The sequence below is a fragment of the Martes martes genome, assembly GCF_963455335.1.
Source record: "Martes martes genome assembly, chromosome: 2".
NCBI lineage: Eukaryota > Metazoa > Chordata > Mammalia > Carnivora > Mustelidae > Martes > Martes martes.
The window spans coordinates 143,607,000-143,622,093 of NC_137889.1; the positions used below are offsets into that span (position 1 = coordinate 143,607,000).

A 15,094-nucleotide genomic window follows, 5' to 3' on the forward strand; every position below is an offset into this window, starting at 1 on the left:
GCAGAGAGTCCCTGAGTGTGTTCAAATCTTGACCTCACAGTCACCGGCTGGTGTTCCAGTCTGAATATGTTGGAGGAGCAAGCACGCTAATCCAGATATAACCTAAAGTGGGGCCTGGCATGGAAAGCATTCCTTCCACACTCATGCTTGTTGCGACCTGTGGGCACCTAACTGGGGCTCGCTACACCTTTGCAGATGCGCAGGTGAGGGATCTAACCAACACAGGCCCATGACGCCCCTCCCTGGGCAGATGTGCTCTGGGTTCTGCAGGGCCAGCAGGGCAGGGCCTGCTGTGTCCGCCTGTGACCGGGGATGGACCCAGAGCAGCACAGCCTGGATGTGGGTCTGGGACCCCAAGATGGCAAGACTGCCAGGGCCTGCTTCTCTCCGTCTTTTGGGGGGCGGAAGGCAAACAAAGCCCTCGGCTGTTTCCTGACTCCCACCCGAAACTTGTGGTCTCGACGCTGCCCTCCGAGGACAGTCTGCATGCTCAGATTGAAACCAAGTGTGTTTCCAGTCCTGGTTTCTGTGCCCTGCAGCGGTGAGGCATCTGTGGCTGGGAGCCCAGGGTCAGGACCCCTCATCTGCCCAGAGGCCTTGGAAACAAAGCAGAGAACATGGCGATCTTTCAAGGAGATGCAAAGATCAGAAGTGCCCAAGGAGCGGGTGAGTTTCTGGAATGAATCAGGCACTGGCCCGACATGAACTGCACAGGGGAGACTCAAGCTGGCTTCCATCACAGCTCCATCTCCACTGGGCGGGTCTGGTGTTAACCCAGGGGTCTCAGGTCGCCTGTGGGCCTGTCACTCAGCAGCTGGGCATTTGAGCAAGTCTGTGCCTCAGTTTCCTCACCTCTAAGTGGGGCAACAACAGAGGTCCCCCCACTCCAGGTCACTGTGAGGGGATCAGATGTGGCCCACGGAAGCCCTGAAGACAGGGCCGGCCACATGGTACACACAGATGTGCACAGCAGGTGCCCATCACGAGCTGGGGGCTTCTGCACAGGCGGCATGGCTAAGCCGGGGGTGGGCATCTTAAGCAGCAGCCTCTGTGGGGGAAGGAAAACACGACAAAGCCTGGGTGAGTTGGAGAAATGGGAGGGGAGGTGTGACCAGGTGGCAGTGGGGGTTGGCCTTCCTCAACTCATCCAGACCACCTGGCGGAACAAAGCCTCCTCTCAACAGCCTGGGACTAAGGGAGAGAATGCCCAGTGTCCTGCCCAGGGCAGGGGAGGCGGTCAAGAAAGCACCCCCCCCCAACACACACACGACACACACGTGCACACGACTAGCGTGCGGCATGAGCCTCCCTTGAGGGAGAGAAGGAATCTGGGGCACGCACACAGAAGCCAGACACACATGGCCCGGAGCTAATATGAAGACCAGTCACCAAAGAGGTTCTTGGCGGGTGGGGGTCATAAAACAGCGGGTGCCCCTTCTAGGAGGGTTGAAGAGGATCTCCGTGAAGGAACCAGGGGGTCAGGCTGCTTGGTGACATGAAGCACGAGGCACCCACTATCTCGGGGCCCCCACGCTGGGTGCCTGCAGGGGACGAAGGGGCCCGTGCTGAGCGTGCACGCTCTCACACATGCCAGGGCCTGAGGAACGTCTCCCTTAAGCACATGGTCCTGGCACTAGTGTGATCCCCATGTGACCCCATGGGGCTGGTACGGTTGCGCCTACTTTACAGTTGCAGAAACGGGCTCAGTGTGGCCTCCTGACGCCCTCATAGGCACGTGGCTCAAGGGCCTGGGCCAAGACGGACCTGTCTCTGGCCCTTCCTGGGCCACTCAGGGCCCTGACAATCAGTAACAATCCACGGGGACAGACACACTCCAGGGAGTCCCAGCTGAGAAACGTTCCCGGAGAACTGGTGCGGGAGTCACCTGTAGAAAGTGTTTTATAAGCTGTAGGTTTCAACACAATGAATCACAAAATCCATTTAACTGTCCACGAGCAGCACTGCTTTTACAGAAAAGGCACCAAACGGATCAGACTCCTCTCACATAGTAAGGAAGAACGGTGTTCGGGAAATCTCTGTTCCCACTGAGAGTGTGTGTGTGTGTGTGTGTGTGTGCGCGCGCGCGCGCGCGCCTGCATGCATGTGTATACACACGGGTGCATATAGGCACCCACGTCAGGTGAGGATGGCACAGGGTTTCCTGCTGTGGGTCAAGGTCAGGAAGTTTAGGAGGCAGTGGGGCCCTCAGGATGGGTAGGATTTCAGCAGGGGGTGGGGGGTGGAGAAGGGCACATTCTGGGAGGGGCAAAGGGAGGTGGGGAAGCATGGGGGCAGGCCCGGAGAATGTGGACCAGTGCTGGTGTGCTGGGAGATGGGGACCTGGTGCTCAGGGTGGGACTGCACAATCCTATCTGTAATCAGAGTGAACGGTCTACACTGTGGGGCTGGTTCCGTTGAGAGTAAGACATCCAGCATACTGGAAAGCCTTGGGTAAAGTACCAGAAAGAACACTGCCAGTACCAGTGACATCTCCCACAAACATCAGAGCCAGAGGCTTGGGGCTCCTTCCACCCACAGCAGCCCCAGGAGCGTGAAGACACTGAGACCAGGCCGGTGCTCCAGCCCAGGGACCAGTCCTGCATGCAGCTCCCTCCCGGCGTATCTCCATCACAGGCCAGACCCATGACCATTATCACCCTGAGCCCTCACTTTTCCGCTCCAGACCGGATTCACCTGTGACACCCATGGCCACTCAGAGCCATGCTCAGTGGGCAGGAGGTGGATGGAGGATGGACCAAGCCCTAGCACCCCTGCCTGAGGGTCAGCGAGGCAGTCGGCCCCATGATCAACTGTCCTGTCCCACTCTGCTACTCACACCAGCTCACCTCTGCCCCTGGGAGGTGCCTCCGGGGAAGGCGTTGGGGAGCAGAAACCTGAAGAGGCCCCAGAGTGCCAGGGGGCAGGGCAGCCCTTAGCAGTCCAGCTTGGGGATGGAGGACGATGGTCCAGAGGGCACTGGGGACCCAGGCCTAGGTGCGTTCCAGGGTGGCAGCCGGCCCCTGAGGGGAGTGGCCACGTGGGTCCCCAGAACAACTAGAGCTCCCTGGCCAAATGGCCCTGAGGAGTGGCCATGATGGGCAGGGGACCACATGGGCTCCCCTGAGCACCGTGTGGGACTGGGGCTGGAGTAGTGGGGGAGAAAGTCTTCCTCTCACTCCTCTCACTCCACAGTGCCTGGTGTGGAACCAGCCTGGAGTGTGCGCAAATCAGTGCTGGAGCCATCAGATCATAAATAAAATAGGGAAACATGACCTCTGCTACCACCCAAGTCCGTGCATCAAGAGCAAAGCCTGCTGCGCAGATCGGAGCCAAGGGACTCGACCCATAGGAGGAACCAGGCAGGGAACCTGCACCCAGGACTTGCTGCCCACCTGGCTTCCAGCCCCAGGCCCTTACCTGTTCGGTCTGCTCTTTCTCGGCTCCGAGCACTCGGGGCCCGGACCATAGCTGGGGCAGCTGTGTCTCCCATGTCTGGTCCAGGGCCAACCTGGGGTCCAGGAGCTCGGGGCGCCTCACTCTTGTCCTGCTCCAACGAGGCAGTAGCATTGAGCCTTGAGCGGGCCTGGGGCTGCAGCGACGGAGGAGGCTGTGGGCCAGAGGGGCTGGCAGAGGGCGCACCGGGGTCCATCCTGCCGGCAAGAAAAACCAAGGGTCAGACACACAAGGGCAGCCAGGCCCAGCCTGCTCTGGCCTCGAGTGTTGGGCAGAGAGGGAACAGAAAAGAGAACCGGGGTGGGGAGGAGCACCTGGGTGGCTCAGTCGTGAAGCGTCTGCCTCTGGCTCAGGTCATGATCCCAGGATCCTGGGATTGAGCCCACGTTGGGCTCCCTGCTCTGTGGGAAGCCTACTTCTTCTTCTCCCACTCCCCCTGCTTGTGTGCTTGTGTTCCCTTTCTCACTATCTCTGTCAAGTAAATAAATAAAATCTTAAAAAAAAAAAAAAAAAGAAAAGAAATGGGGTGAGGGCCAACTCATGCTCTATATGAGATCTCACTCAACCTCACGGCAGCCCCAAGACCGTGCCCGTTTCACAGATGAGGAAACTGAGGGAAGAAATCCACTCAAGGCCTCTGGCTTAATGGGCCCCATCGCAGTCATGAGCTTGGGCCCTACATCTTCAGGCCCGGAGTCCCCTGCCTCAGCCGGCACAAGCCCTGTGACCTCAGTGTCCTCGCCTGAGCAGCAGGGATGGTGCGAAGTTGTGAGGGTCCAGTGAGATAATCCACACGGAGCACTGAGCACAGTGCCTGGCTCAGGGAGCTGAAGTGTGGCCTCCACCTTGTATGTCCCCCCTCCAATCCGTGAAGGTGACCCTACTTGCAGATGTAATTAAGGATCTTGAAATGAGATCATCCTGGATTAGGATGGGCCCCCATCCAATGACCAGTGTCCTGAGAAGAGGAGGGAAACACAGAGACATAGAGAGAAGAATGTCATGTGAAGACAGAGCATGGGACAGGAGGTGTGGCTGCAAGCCAAGGGCCACCAGGGGTCATCGCCTTCACCACAAGCCAGGAGAGAGGCGGGGAAGGATGACCTCTCAGAGTTCCCAGAAGGAACCAACCACAGAGTAAGAGTTAAATGTTAGGAGGTAAGCGAATGGAGGACTGGATGCAGGGGAGGAGGGCAGGGGTGGCAGGCCAGGAAGGGGGGAGACAAACAACCCATGAAGCCAGGATTTAGGCAGATGTGCCCGATGGCAAAGCCCTCCATGCCAGGCCTGAAAGACAGGACAAGACCCACCAGGCTTGGATGCCACTAGACACGAATATGCACTAAAAGGCAGAGTGAGGTGCCCAAGAACAGAGAATGGACTGGAACGGACTAGAGAGCCTGGTGCTTCTACAGCCCTCTCATGACAGGGAAAGGGCTCAGTCAGTCAGTAAAAGGGACCTCATGTGCTGATTAGCAAAATGGCAGAAACCACCACTGACACAATGGAGCTGAAAGCTCTGGAAGGTGCCCCAGCCCCAGGATCCCCAACCTGGGGGCCCTGGATGGGCTTCAGAAGACACAGACCCCTGAAACTGTCAGGACGACGTGTGCACTGGATGGGGGACCCGGGTGGCTTTTCCTTAGACTCCAAAAAGATGCCATGACCCTCCCCAGACTCAAGGCCACGTCCGTCCTCTTCACTGAGATGAGGAAAGTGAGCGCAGAGCAGGGAGAGGCTGCTCATATGGAGATCTGGCCCCATGCCCCCCAGCTCTGTGGTCCTGAGCAGGCCATGCCCCTCTGCTTCCTCCACTGTAAATGGGACAAGTCAGCTCACGAAGAGGGCCCCGTGAGGACCAGATGAGAGGACAGGCTGCACACGGGGGCCAGGCATCCCCAAACGCCCAGTGCCAAGCAGCAGGCCTGCCACAGTAGGGGCCCCCTGGATGTTTCTGGAGATGACTGTCATAGGAAGAGCTGCAGTGGCCCCAGGAGCCACATGCCTGTTTCCAGGGGCTGCACAACCAGGCCTGCCCTGTCCCCAGCCACAGTGAGTCCTGAAGATGGGATCTGTGTCCGCCAAACAACCCCACAGATTTCAATCTGGACATTCCTCCATCTGAAACACTGAGTCCTTATTTTAAAACATCCCCCAGGGGCAAGACAAGAGCATGGCCGAACCACGTGAATCTGCTTGGAAATCAATGCACTGCTCGGTGCCGTTTCCAAACTACAGGCTTCAGGGAACCCAACCAAGAGGCGGCTTCTATGAAACTCACCATTCAGCTGCACGTGTAGACCAGAGCGAGCACGTAGCCAGGAGTGGACCGGGGAGACCCGCGGTGACAGGCCACACGGAACCAAGTCATGCAGGACACCCACCCCCTGACCAAAGATAGCCAATACGTCAGTTCTTCAGACCACATAGGGCCACGTCCTACCAAGCCACCTCCCATGGCCCGCTGCCCCCAGGATCAAGAGCCATCTCCTTGGAACAGCAGAGCACAGCTCACCTTGACGAGAGCCAACTTGCACCGCTGCACCTGTGTCGGGAACAACAGCAGGAACGGATGTGCATCTGGGCTGCGCTCTGCTCTCCGCGCTTCCCGTGCATGTACTCGGGGGTGGGGGGCTGCACACAGTGCTGGGAGCCAGGTACCGCCACTAGCCAGTGTGACAGGTAGATGGGTGGCTTAGCCTTCAATCCTCACCCCGTTTCACAGACAAGGAAATGCAGGTCCAGAAAGGTATGATATGTGCTCGAGGCCACACAGCTCACAGTGTCAGAGCTGGAATTCAACTCCACAAAGCCCGTTTCTGAAAAAGGGGCCTCTCACAATCCAGCCACGCCTGCCCTTCCCTCCCTGCCCCTCCCAGAGCTGCCATCTGGCCTCTGCGCCGGTGCAGAGAGAGAGCCCTCCTCCTCCAGTGCTGGGGCCCAACGTGCCTCCTTCCTGGGAGTGTCCCCGCTGCCTCTGCTGAGTCCCATCTTAGGTAGAACCATCCTCTACCAGGAGACCCCAGGCCAGGGACAGTGTTATTCCTGGCCAACGGGACACAATTTTACTAACACGTGACATGGGGAGTGAGTCCCAGTTTTACTCAGGACCTGCAGCGACTAAATCTCACTACGTCTCAGTTTCCTCACCTGTAAAATGGAAAAACACCTCCCATGGAGGGGTGCCATGGGGATTAAGGGCGTGAAAGAAGAGAAAGTAATCTGCAAACCATAAAACATTGAAACGAACAAACAACCAAGCAAGCAAGCACACCCAAGCTGGTCCTCCTGGGTGCTACACCAGGGCATGGTCCATTGAAAAACACATTCTGGGAGGAACCACAGGGAACCACGGGTTCTGGGTGGCCTGTGGGTTAAGTACTAGGCATATCATACGACAGTAAAAATAACTGTTTCAAGTAAAATCTCTGCTTAGTAAGAATGGAAGAGTAAAAGAAAATTAATTTTCAGGGTCTCTGAGAGTTGCTCAAGCCCTTTGGGGAGCAAAGGGCTTATTATTTACAAACGAGACAACTCACTGCCAGGGTTGGGTCACAGGGAGGATCACAGACCATCTCCTAGTGGAAGGACCCACGTGGCAGTCCCGCCTTTCCTGCTGTTAACACGTTCTCTTGCCTGGGATACTGCGAGCCCTGCAGGCGGGGGCTGCGTCTCCTTACCCTGGAGCACCTGCTGCCTGGCCTGGCAGGCATCCTGGATCTCATGTGCATGGTACATGGGGACAGCCTGCTCTCGGGGAGGCAGCAAGCTTAGGGGACCTTGCTGTGTGACTTCAAGCAATTCCCACCCTGCAGACCCCAGCACCCCAAAAGCAAACAGGGAGCATCTACCAGCCTCGGCCCCAGCTCCAAGACCCCTACAAACTGTCTGCTAGGGGGCTGCCAACCCCACTGCCTGCTAATGGCCCCAGCAGTAGCCTGGAACCTGTCATTGTATAAGACCAAAAAAGCAAAGTGGCTGGCATTCTTTCCACGTGAGTACCAAGGCATATTTTTATCCCATCAAAACACAAAATACCAACACTGAGGAGCTCAGCTGAGGAGCTGCAGGGACAGTGCCTCTAGGGAGACATGGAGCAGAATGGCCACGTGTGGCCTTCTGCCCCAAATGCTCTAATCTGGCCCCACTCTGCTCCCCTCCCCGGGGTGGGGGGCAGCCCCACCTCTGAAACAAGTCCCCACGGGAAGGCTTAAAGTTGCTCCAGCACCTTCCGATCGGAGCCTCCACACTAGAGTCCCAGCCCGGCGAAGAAGCAGGGATGCCCACAGGTGTCACACGCAAGGGTGTGTGACGTGGCCACGCTTTCTGGCACCGTCCAGAGGGGAGTTAAGAACATTACATCCCCTCAGCACAGTGCTATCCTACAAAGATGTTAGCCATGACCCCATATACAAATAAACATTTATGGTCAAGGAAAATGTTGGTATAATACTGTTAAGCCAGATTTAAAGCAGCATGAGAATTATCCTGTCTCTTTAGAATGAAAACGACATCTACCTGCAGAAAAAGATGAAAGACAAAATACTGGCTCTCTCTGGGTGGAGGAATTATGAGTGGTTTTATTTTATTCTTTTTTCTAAATGTATTTCCCTAATTTTCTATAATAAACGTATAAGGTGTTTGAAATGAAAACAAAATATATTTTACAACCTGCCTGTGACTGAGCTCTAAGGGAAAGGGCCCAGGGGGTTACCCAGCATCTGGAGTGTCTGCTCCAGCATGGCCTGGCCCAGCCCTCTGGCAGAGGGCTACTCCTCAAGACAAGGGCACAAAGCCCTTGGAGGCTCCCAGATACCTATTTTTGTCCCAGAGTATTAAGGGCCAAACCAAGGAACATTCCGACACCACTCGATGTGCCAAGTTCATAGAAACAAAGTGGGAGGCAAACTGGGAATGCCCCAGTCCTTCATCAAGGACAGCCACAAGTGTCTGCTGAATGGCCGAGTCCGTACTACACACCTGCTCTGAGCCAGGCCCCGGTGGGTCAGCAGACACGGACTGGGGGCTGATCCTTTGCCAGGCATGGTGCTGGGCCTCCCTGCCCCAGGCAGCAATAGAGCTGGCCTTGGAGCGCTCCCACCCAGTGGGAAGGATAACACCTAAACAGACAACTACAAAGACGAGCAGCATCTGGGACAAAAACACCCAGTGGGGGAAGGGGGTCTTGCTAGCCTTTGGAAGGGAGGAGAGGGACTGTGGAAGAGAGGCCTTGACTCAGCCGTCAAGAAAAGCGGGTGTGAGCCAGGTGAGGGTAGAAGGAAGGAGGAATGGAGGAGCGTGGGCATTCCAACAGGGGACTGTCCTGGAGAAAAGGCAGTGGAGGGAGAGTGACCAGCCGTGTGGCCAGGAAGGTGCAGGTAGCTGGGAAGTGACCGCTGGGGACAGGACACAGGAATGAGAGAAAAGGCTGTGTGGGCAGCAAGGGCAGGTCCCAAGGGCCTGAAGGAACGCCGGGCTTTGGAGGCAGAGCTGAGCCTAGGACCAAAAGGAGTTCGGGAGGACAGTGCTGAGCAGGGAGGTGACAATTAAAGAACCACTGGGGCTGTGTGGGGACAGGATGGAGAGCCCAGGGATGGGGCTGGGTGACCATCTGGGGAAAGGTAAGGAGGCCTGGTCCAGGGCAGGCATTGCCAACTGAATGTGAGGGGTGGGGGAGCAGAGGGTGACTTGGTTTGTGTCTGGGGGCCAGCGCAGCAGTGCTACTTTCTGAGGTGGGGACGTGGGAGAGGGCGAGAGCCATATAAAGCATAAAGTTCCCTCCCTGTTAGGATTCTTATCATCACCATCACAGAGCAGGGTTTGGTCTCTGTCCTGGGGCTCAGGCACCTCTGGAAGGGGGGGCCAGGACTGAGCTGGAGTCCCCTCTTTGACCAGCCCCCAAGGCCTGTCGAGCCCTGGTGTAGGAGGGGCTGGGAAAGCGTGAGCAGGGAGCACCCCCCAGTCTTCCATCCTGGGAGAGAAGGTGTGATGTGGTCTCCCAGCAACCTTCCCTGTGCTCAAAGGTCCATCTGCTTGGGGGTGTGGGGGGTGCAGGGGTGCAGCAAAGGAGTGGTTTTATAAGCAAAGTTTCCTCTAAATCTCTGGTCAGACACCACGGGGCTCTCATGAGAAGCGCATCCCCTTGGAGACATGGGGCCAGGACCGGGCAGTGGAAACGTGGCCTCTGGGCTTCTGCTGACATGGCACCCTTGCTAGGGCCGCAGTAAGAACAGACGACCAGCACAGAGGGTCCCCAGGGCACTCTGCAAGTGACAGATCCTACCAGAAGGGAAAGCCCTTTACAAACAGGCCAAATGCCAGGGTCACTGTCCAAGGTGAGGAGAGGCAGGGCGGGGCTTGCTTTCAATGCAGACCCAGGGCGGAAGGCTTCCTCCAGGCTCTATGTGGTCCTGGGCAGGTCACCCGTCCCCAGGGAGCCTCAGCTCCATCATGTGTCCACTGGGGCTCTAATGCCCACTCCTGTAAGACTGGGGTGGGGGAGGGGAGTGTAAATCTGGTACAACTGTTAGTCCTTAGAATTCTCAGCATCAACTACAAGAACTGCGCTGGGCGGGCATGGCTCCATCACATCCCAAAGGGCCAGGCGAGATTCCTCAGAAAGTTTCCATCTGTCACAACAGAAATGCATGACGCGGAGGGCCAGCCAAGGGCCGGGTTCACCCGCGCCGGGACCGGGACGGACGGCCCCTGCCCCTGCCCGTCCCCTTACCTAGGAGCAGCCTCGGGGACAGTGAGTCCCGCACTGATTCTAAGTGGGCGGTGGGGGCTTCAGCTTGACCCAGGGGCTGCCCCCCCACCCCGGCGGGCCCGGTCCCCGGTGCGGGCTGGACCCCCGCCGATCCCGCGGCCCCACCCGCGCCCCCACGGGCACTGAGGGCCGCCCTGGGTGCCGCGGAGTCCGGCCGACGGCCGCGGGGGAAGGGCCATGACAGGGCACCTCGGGACTGGCGCTGCGGGACGCAGGGTGGAGCGTCTCCGGCTACCCTCCCGCCATCCGCGGGCCCCCCGGGGCTACGGCCGTTGGCAGCTCGGTGCCCGCCGCGCGCGGGGCTCCGCGACTCCCGAGGGGGTTCACCCCTCCCCCGGAAGTCCCAACCCAGGCCCGGGCGGGGGTCTCCGCGGGGGTCGTCGTGCGGGCGGGACCCCAGCCCCTCGCCTTCTGGGGACCTTGTGCGGGGGGGCACTGGGGGCAGCCGCGCAGATGGAGAAACTGAGGTCCGAGGCGGGCGGGGCCTCCCGGCTCCCTTTCCAGTCCCCCGCGTGGTTGTCCCCCGCCCCGAAGTACTCACCCGGCCGCGAGTGGGCCGCACGCGACTCCGCGACGCCTTCGGGCCTCCGGGCCTGTGGCAAAGTTGTTCGCGAGGAGCCGGACACCTAGAGGCGGGAGCTAGGACGCCGGGCAGAGGGAGAGACGCGAGCCACTGAGGGAGCGGACTAGCGCGGCCCTCCGCGGAGGGGCGGGGCCGGGGGCGGGGCCGCAGGCCGCGCTCCACTCCCGATGAGGCTCGGAAGACTCGGCGCCGGATCGGTCCGCTGTACGGCCGGCAAGCCTACCAATCACCTCGTGCCTCCGCCAATCACGAGGCGCCTCGCCTGGCTACCGCCGACCGCCCCCCGGTGAAGCCTGGCAGTAGGGCGCCGGGGGCGGGGGGCGGGTCCGACCCGCCCACAGCGAAAGTTTGCAAGCGGAGTCGGCCTCTGCCCGGCCCACCCCGTGCTGGCCCCGCCCCACCCCGCCGGGCCCCGCCCGCAAGGTGTTCAGTTGCAGAGGGAGGCCTTTGCTTCTCCATCTGTTAACAGGTGGTTGGACTCTTGGACAAGACTCAGGCCACCTTTCAGCCACCACTCTGGCCCCAGGGCCCCCAACTTCAGATTCATAATCACTGCTATTGCAGTATTAACTAACAACTGAGGGCCTGCTGTGCACCAGACCCCTTAATCCCAGCCGTGCCAGAGGCAGAGAGGGCTCCCCCGATACAGCAGCAGGGAAGGAAAACTATGGCCCATTTAAATGCGCACAAGTAACCAAGTACAGCTTTAAATGCACGCAATCAAATGCAATGTCGCACGCTTTTCGCAAGGTAATTATGGGATTCACCTTAAAAAATACATTAACGGGGCTGGGGGGATGACGCAAGGCTCAGGCGGTTTTGGAAACCCTCTTCTTTCAGTCCTGCCCTGTGTCTGAGGAGGTGTAGTTTGGAGATGCGGGGGAAGGTCTGTCCTTCAGTCAGGCCCTTGGGAAGATGAGGTCCTGGCCAGTGACCCACCCTGGGCTGTGTCTGCTCTGTGTCTGGTCCTCACAGCCACCTTGGGATGCCTGTCCTCGGTCATGGCAGAAGCTGCCTCAGAGTGGCTGCCAGAGATCTGTTACCAACATGTGGGGAGCAAAGATCCCGGTTGGTTTGGGAGGTGGATTCTATATACCGAACACACAGCACTGGGCACTTTAGTCAAAGCTGTGTGATTCACAAGTCACCTCGTCTGATTTGTCAGCTGTGCCCCTCGATGTTACCCCATCTCATCTGAGGCTGTGAGGCTCACAGGGGAAGGAAGGAAATGGGCATGGAGCAGTACCTGCTCAGCCCCAAGTTCAGTTTGGGGGGACTTTCATACATTAAAGCTTTTCACTGTACCCCTAATGAGTATAGCATTGAGGCAATGCCTGGGGCTCATTTTTACTGATGAGAAAATGTCTTTTTTGTCTCTTTCTCAGCCCTTTGCCCCTTGAGGAAGGCTTTGCCATTCCATTGCTAAGCTTCTAGAGCATTCTCTTAGTTTCTGGCCTGCCCTCCCTCCAATTTGTGCTCTCTCACTATCAAATAAATAATAAAATCTTTAAAAATAATAAAAAAATAAAAAACTCATTCAAAGACTATTACTGTCCACGGTTTCGGATCTATGCCTATGAAGAAAGGGTTTCCAAAGGTCCCTGCGTTCCCACTGCATGTGTGTGCGCTTGCCTATTTCATTAGGGCCAGGTCCTAGAAATAGAAACATGGATCCTGATAGGATTTTTCAGGTCTCTAGATACAGTTTTACCAAAACAGATTTCTCAATATTGTTTCCACTTCACGTCTGAGGGGTGTACACTGGAATGGGGAACGACTTTTTCAACCCCTTTCTTACTCCAGTAAATGAAAAATGGCCTCCCTGCCTTTGCAATCTGCATTTCCATGCTAACTAATGAGGCTAGACTTTTCATGTTCCTTAAGTTTGTTTTTTTTTTAAATATTTTATTTATTTATTTGATAGTGAGAGAGCATGAATTGGGGCGGGAGGAGAGGGCGAAGCAGACTCCCTGCTGAGCAGAGACCCTGACGCGGGTGGGGCTAGATCCTAGGACCCCAGGATCATCACCTGAGCCGTAGGCAGACACTTAACCAATTGAGCCACCCAGGCACCCCTCATGTTTCTTAATTTTGATAAGCATCTGCTTTCTCATTCATCTGTTGGGTTCCTTAGGCCCTTTGAAAACTCATGAGATGCGTTCTTTTATTTCCAGCCTCCCTTCTTTACCACCTGTCCTCCCCTTGAGCTGGCAAGATGGGGGCCGACCTGAATAGCTCATGCAGCCCACCCTGGGGGCCAGCAGCCCTCTTCACACCTGGGAGGGTGGGAGCAGACAGGCCTTCTCCAGGGACATGGGAGAACCTTGCCATCGCTGTCTTCGTTGTCTACAAGAACATAAATGACTAGTCATTCACCCCCTTGCTGGTTGGCCACCGCCCCAGAGACCACCATGGCCCTGTCCTCACAGACCTGACAAACAATAACAGAGAGACCAAGACACTCCCCCTTGAGGGGACACAATAAGCAGAGGAAGAGGACAGGTTGAGCAGCCCAGGCCGAGCCTGGAATCACTTAACACGCTCTGTGGAGCAAAAGGTCTTGAACGTCTTCGGTGGATTCAGAAGGAACATTGAGGTGAGGAAAATGAGCCAACAGGAAAATAACACAGAGGAAATGCCTTCGAGGGTGAGGGAAAAGCGCGTGAACATCCTGGAGAAAACGAGAGGCTTCGGGCAGTTCCAGGAGGGAGAACACCCACTCCTAGGGAGGACCAGAAGGAGCTGGTGGGCAGACAGGAGTGAAAGAAAGGAGAAAGTTTCCAGAAGAAAATGTCTCAGGCTAAAGCTCCCTGCTGTGAAGGCTCCAAGTCCCAGAAGGGGAGATCATGTCTTGCAAAGTTTCAGAAAGAACCAGTCCCAGCCGAAGGCAGGAGAATCAGCATAGTGCCTGCACTTTGGGGACCTTGAAACAACCCAGGGACTCTGATGATCTGATCAAGGAGCCCTCCCCCTGCTGTGATGGAATTCCTCTGCTGGGGAAAAGGAAAGAAAATATCCCAGTTGATAAGACACACAGAAGATCCCTTTTAGGAGGGCCCCTCTCACCAAGACAGTTCAACTACAGTAGAGATCTCAAGATAGAGCACAAGCAGAGAAGAGATAACGCTGGTGGACAGTGACCCTTGCAAAATACTCGATTTAATCTGAATATCCCTGGGATTTTGTATGATAACTGCTAAGTAAGGATTCTTGAAATTTGTGCCACGCACTGTAAGAGAAACCCGTATTCATCTGGGAGTAAACATAGAATCAATGTCAGCCACCCTGGAGCAAGGGGCCGCGGAGATATCAGAGGGACATCCTGGCATCTGGTGGCAGGGAGAGGAGGGGAGCAAAGAGCTTGCTCTGGTGTGAGCAGGAGGGGTGGGAAAGGAAGAAGCTCGTGGGGGAGTGCTGTTCCTGCTTACTTTTCATACATTCACGGGGGAGTATCGGTGTAATTATGACTATCAGGAGCTGGAAGAGGCGGGGGGTGGGGAGCGGGTGAGGGTGTCGAGAGTGAGCAGGGAAGCAAAATTAAGCAAGGAGGAAAGAAGGAAATGACAGCAATAACAAAGTTCAGTCCAAGTAAACACAAAGGGAGGCGAAATAAATAAAACCACAGATATCGGCTTTCAAACAAAATGGGGATGGGCTGAATTTCTCATCAAAAGCCTCTAAGGCTGGGGTGAAGATAAAAATCCAGTAAAATGCAATTTACAAGAAATGCTGCCCCCCCAAATGATGAGAAATAGAGGCCCCAAGTGCACACCGTTTGAAAATTGAGATTTAAAAATGACAAGAATGGCAAATTAGTCTTGCATAAGGAAGAATTCAAGGCAGAAACCATTCACAGGAACAAAGACAGATATTACATAATGGTGCAAGGTATAATCCACAAAGATTCAATAATCATAAATCTGAATGTACCAGAAATATAGCAGCTGTGATGTGCTGTATTTTATGTGATGGGCTACTGTGTATGTCACAGTGGCCAAGCCATGGTATCCAGCTGTGGTCAAACACCAGTCTAGATGTTTCTCTGAAGATACCTTTTAGATGAGAGTAACATTTGAATCAGTAAACTGTGTAAAACAGATGACTCTCTGCAATGCGGGTGGGCCACATCTAATCAATTGAAGTACTTGCGAAAGTAAGGCTGAGGTCCCCCAGTAAAGAAGAATTTTGCCAGCAGATGGCCTTTAGGTTTGAGCTGCAACATCAGCTCTTCCCGGGGTCTCCAGTCTGCCATCCTGTCCGGCAAGGTGGATTGGCCAGGCCCCACAATC

At 56.2% G+C, this 15,094-nt stretch overlaps 1 protein-coding gene across 2 annotated transcripts in view; it reads right to left on the reverse strand.

Annotated features, from left to right (window-relative positions):
* WFS1 (wolframin ER transmembrane glycoprotein) overlaps window positions 1–10,900 on the reverse strand; it is a 29,974-nt gene extending 19,074 nt beyond the window's left edge. The window contains exons 1-2 of one of the 2 annotated variants that reach the window (XM_080796610.1): window positions 10,764–10,900; window positions 3,418–3,650 (exon numbers count right to left, since the gene is read on the reverse strand). In XM_080796610.1, coding sequence (XP_080652736.1) covers window positions 3,418–3,649 — 232 coding nt within the window. In that variant the 5' untranslated portion in view covers window position 3,650; window positions 10,764–10,900. Of the gene's footprint in view, window positions 1–3,417; window positions 3,651–5,734; window positions 5,802–10,763 lie in introns of those variants that run through there. The other variant, XM_080796611.1, reaches the window with a different exon arrangement.
* Window positions 10,901–15,094: the final 4,194 nt, after the last annotated feature.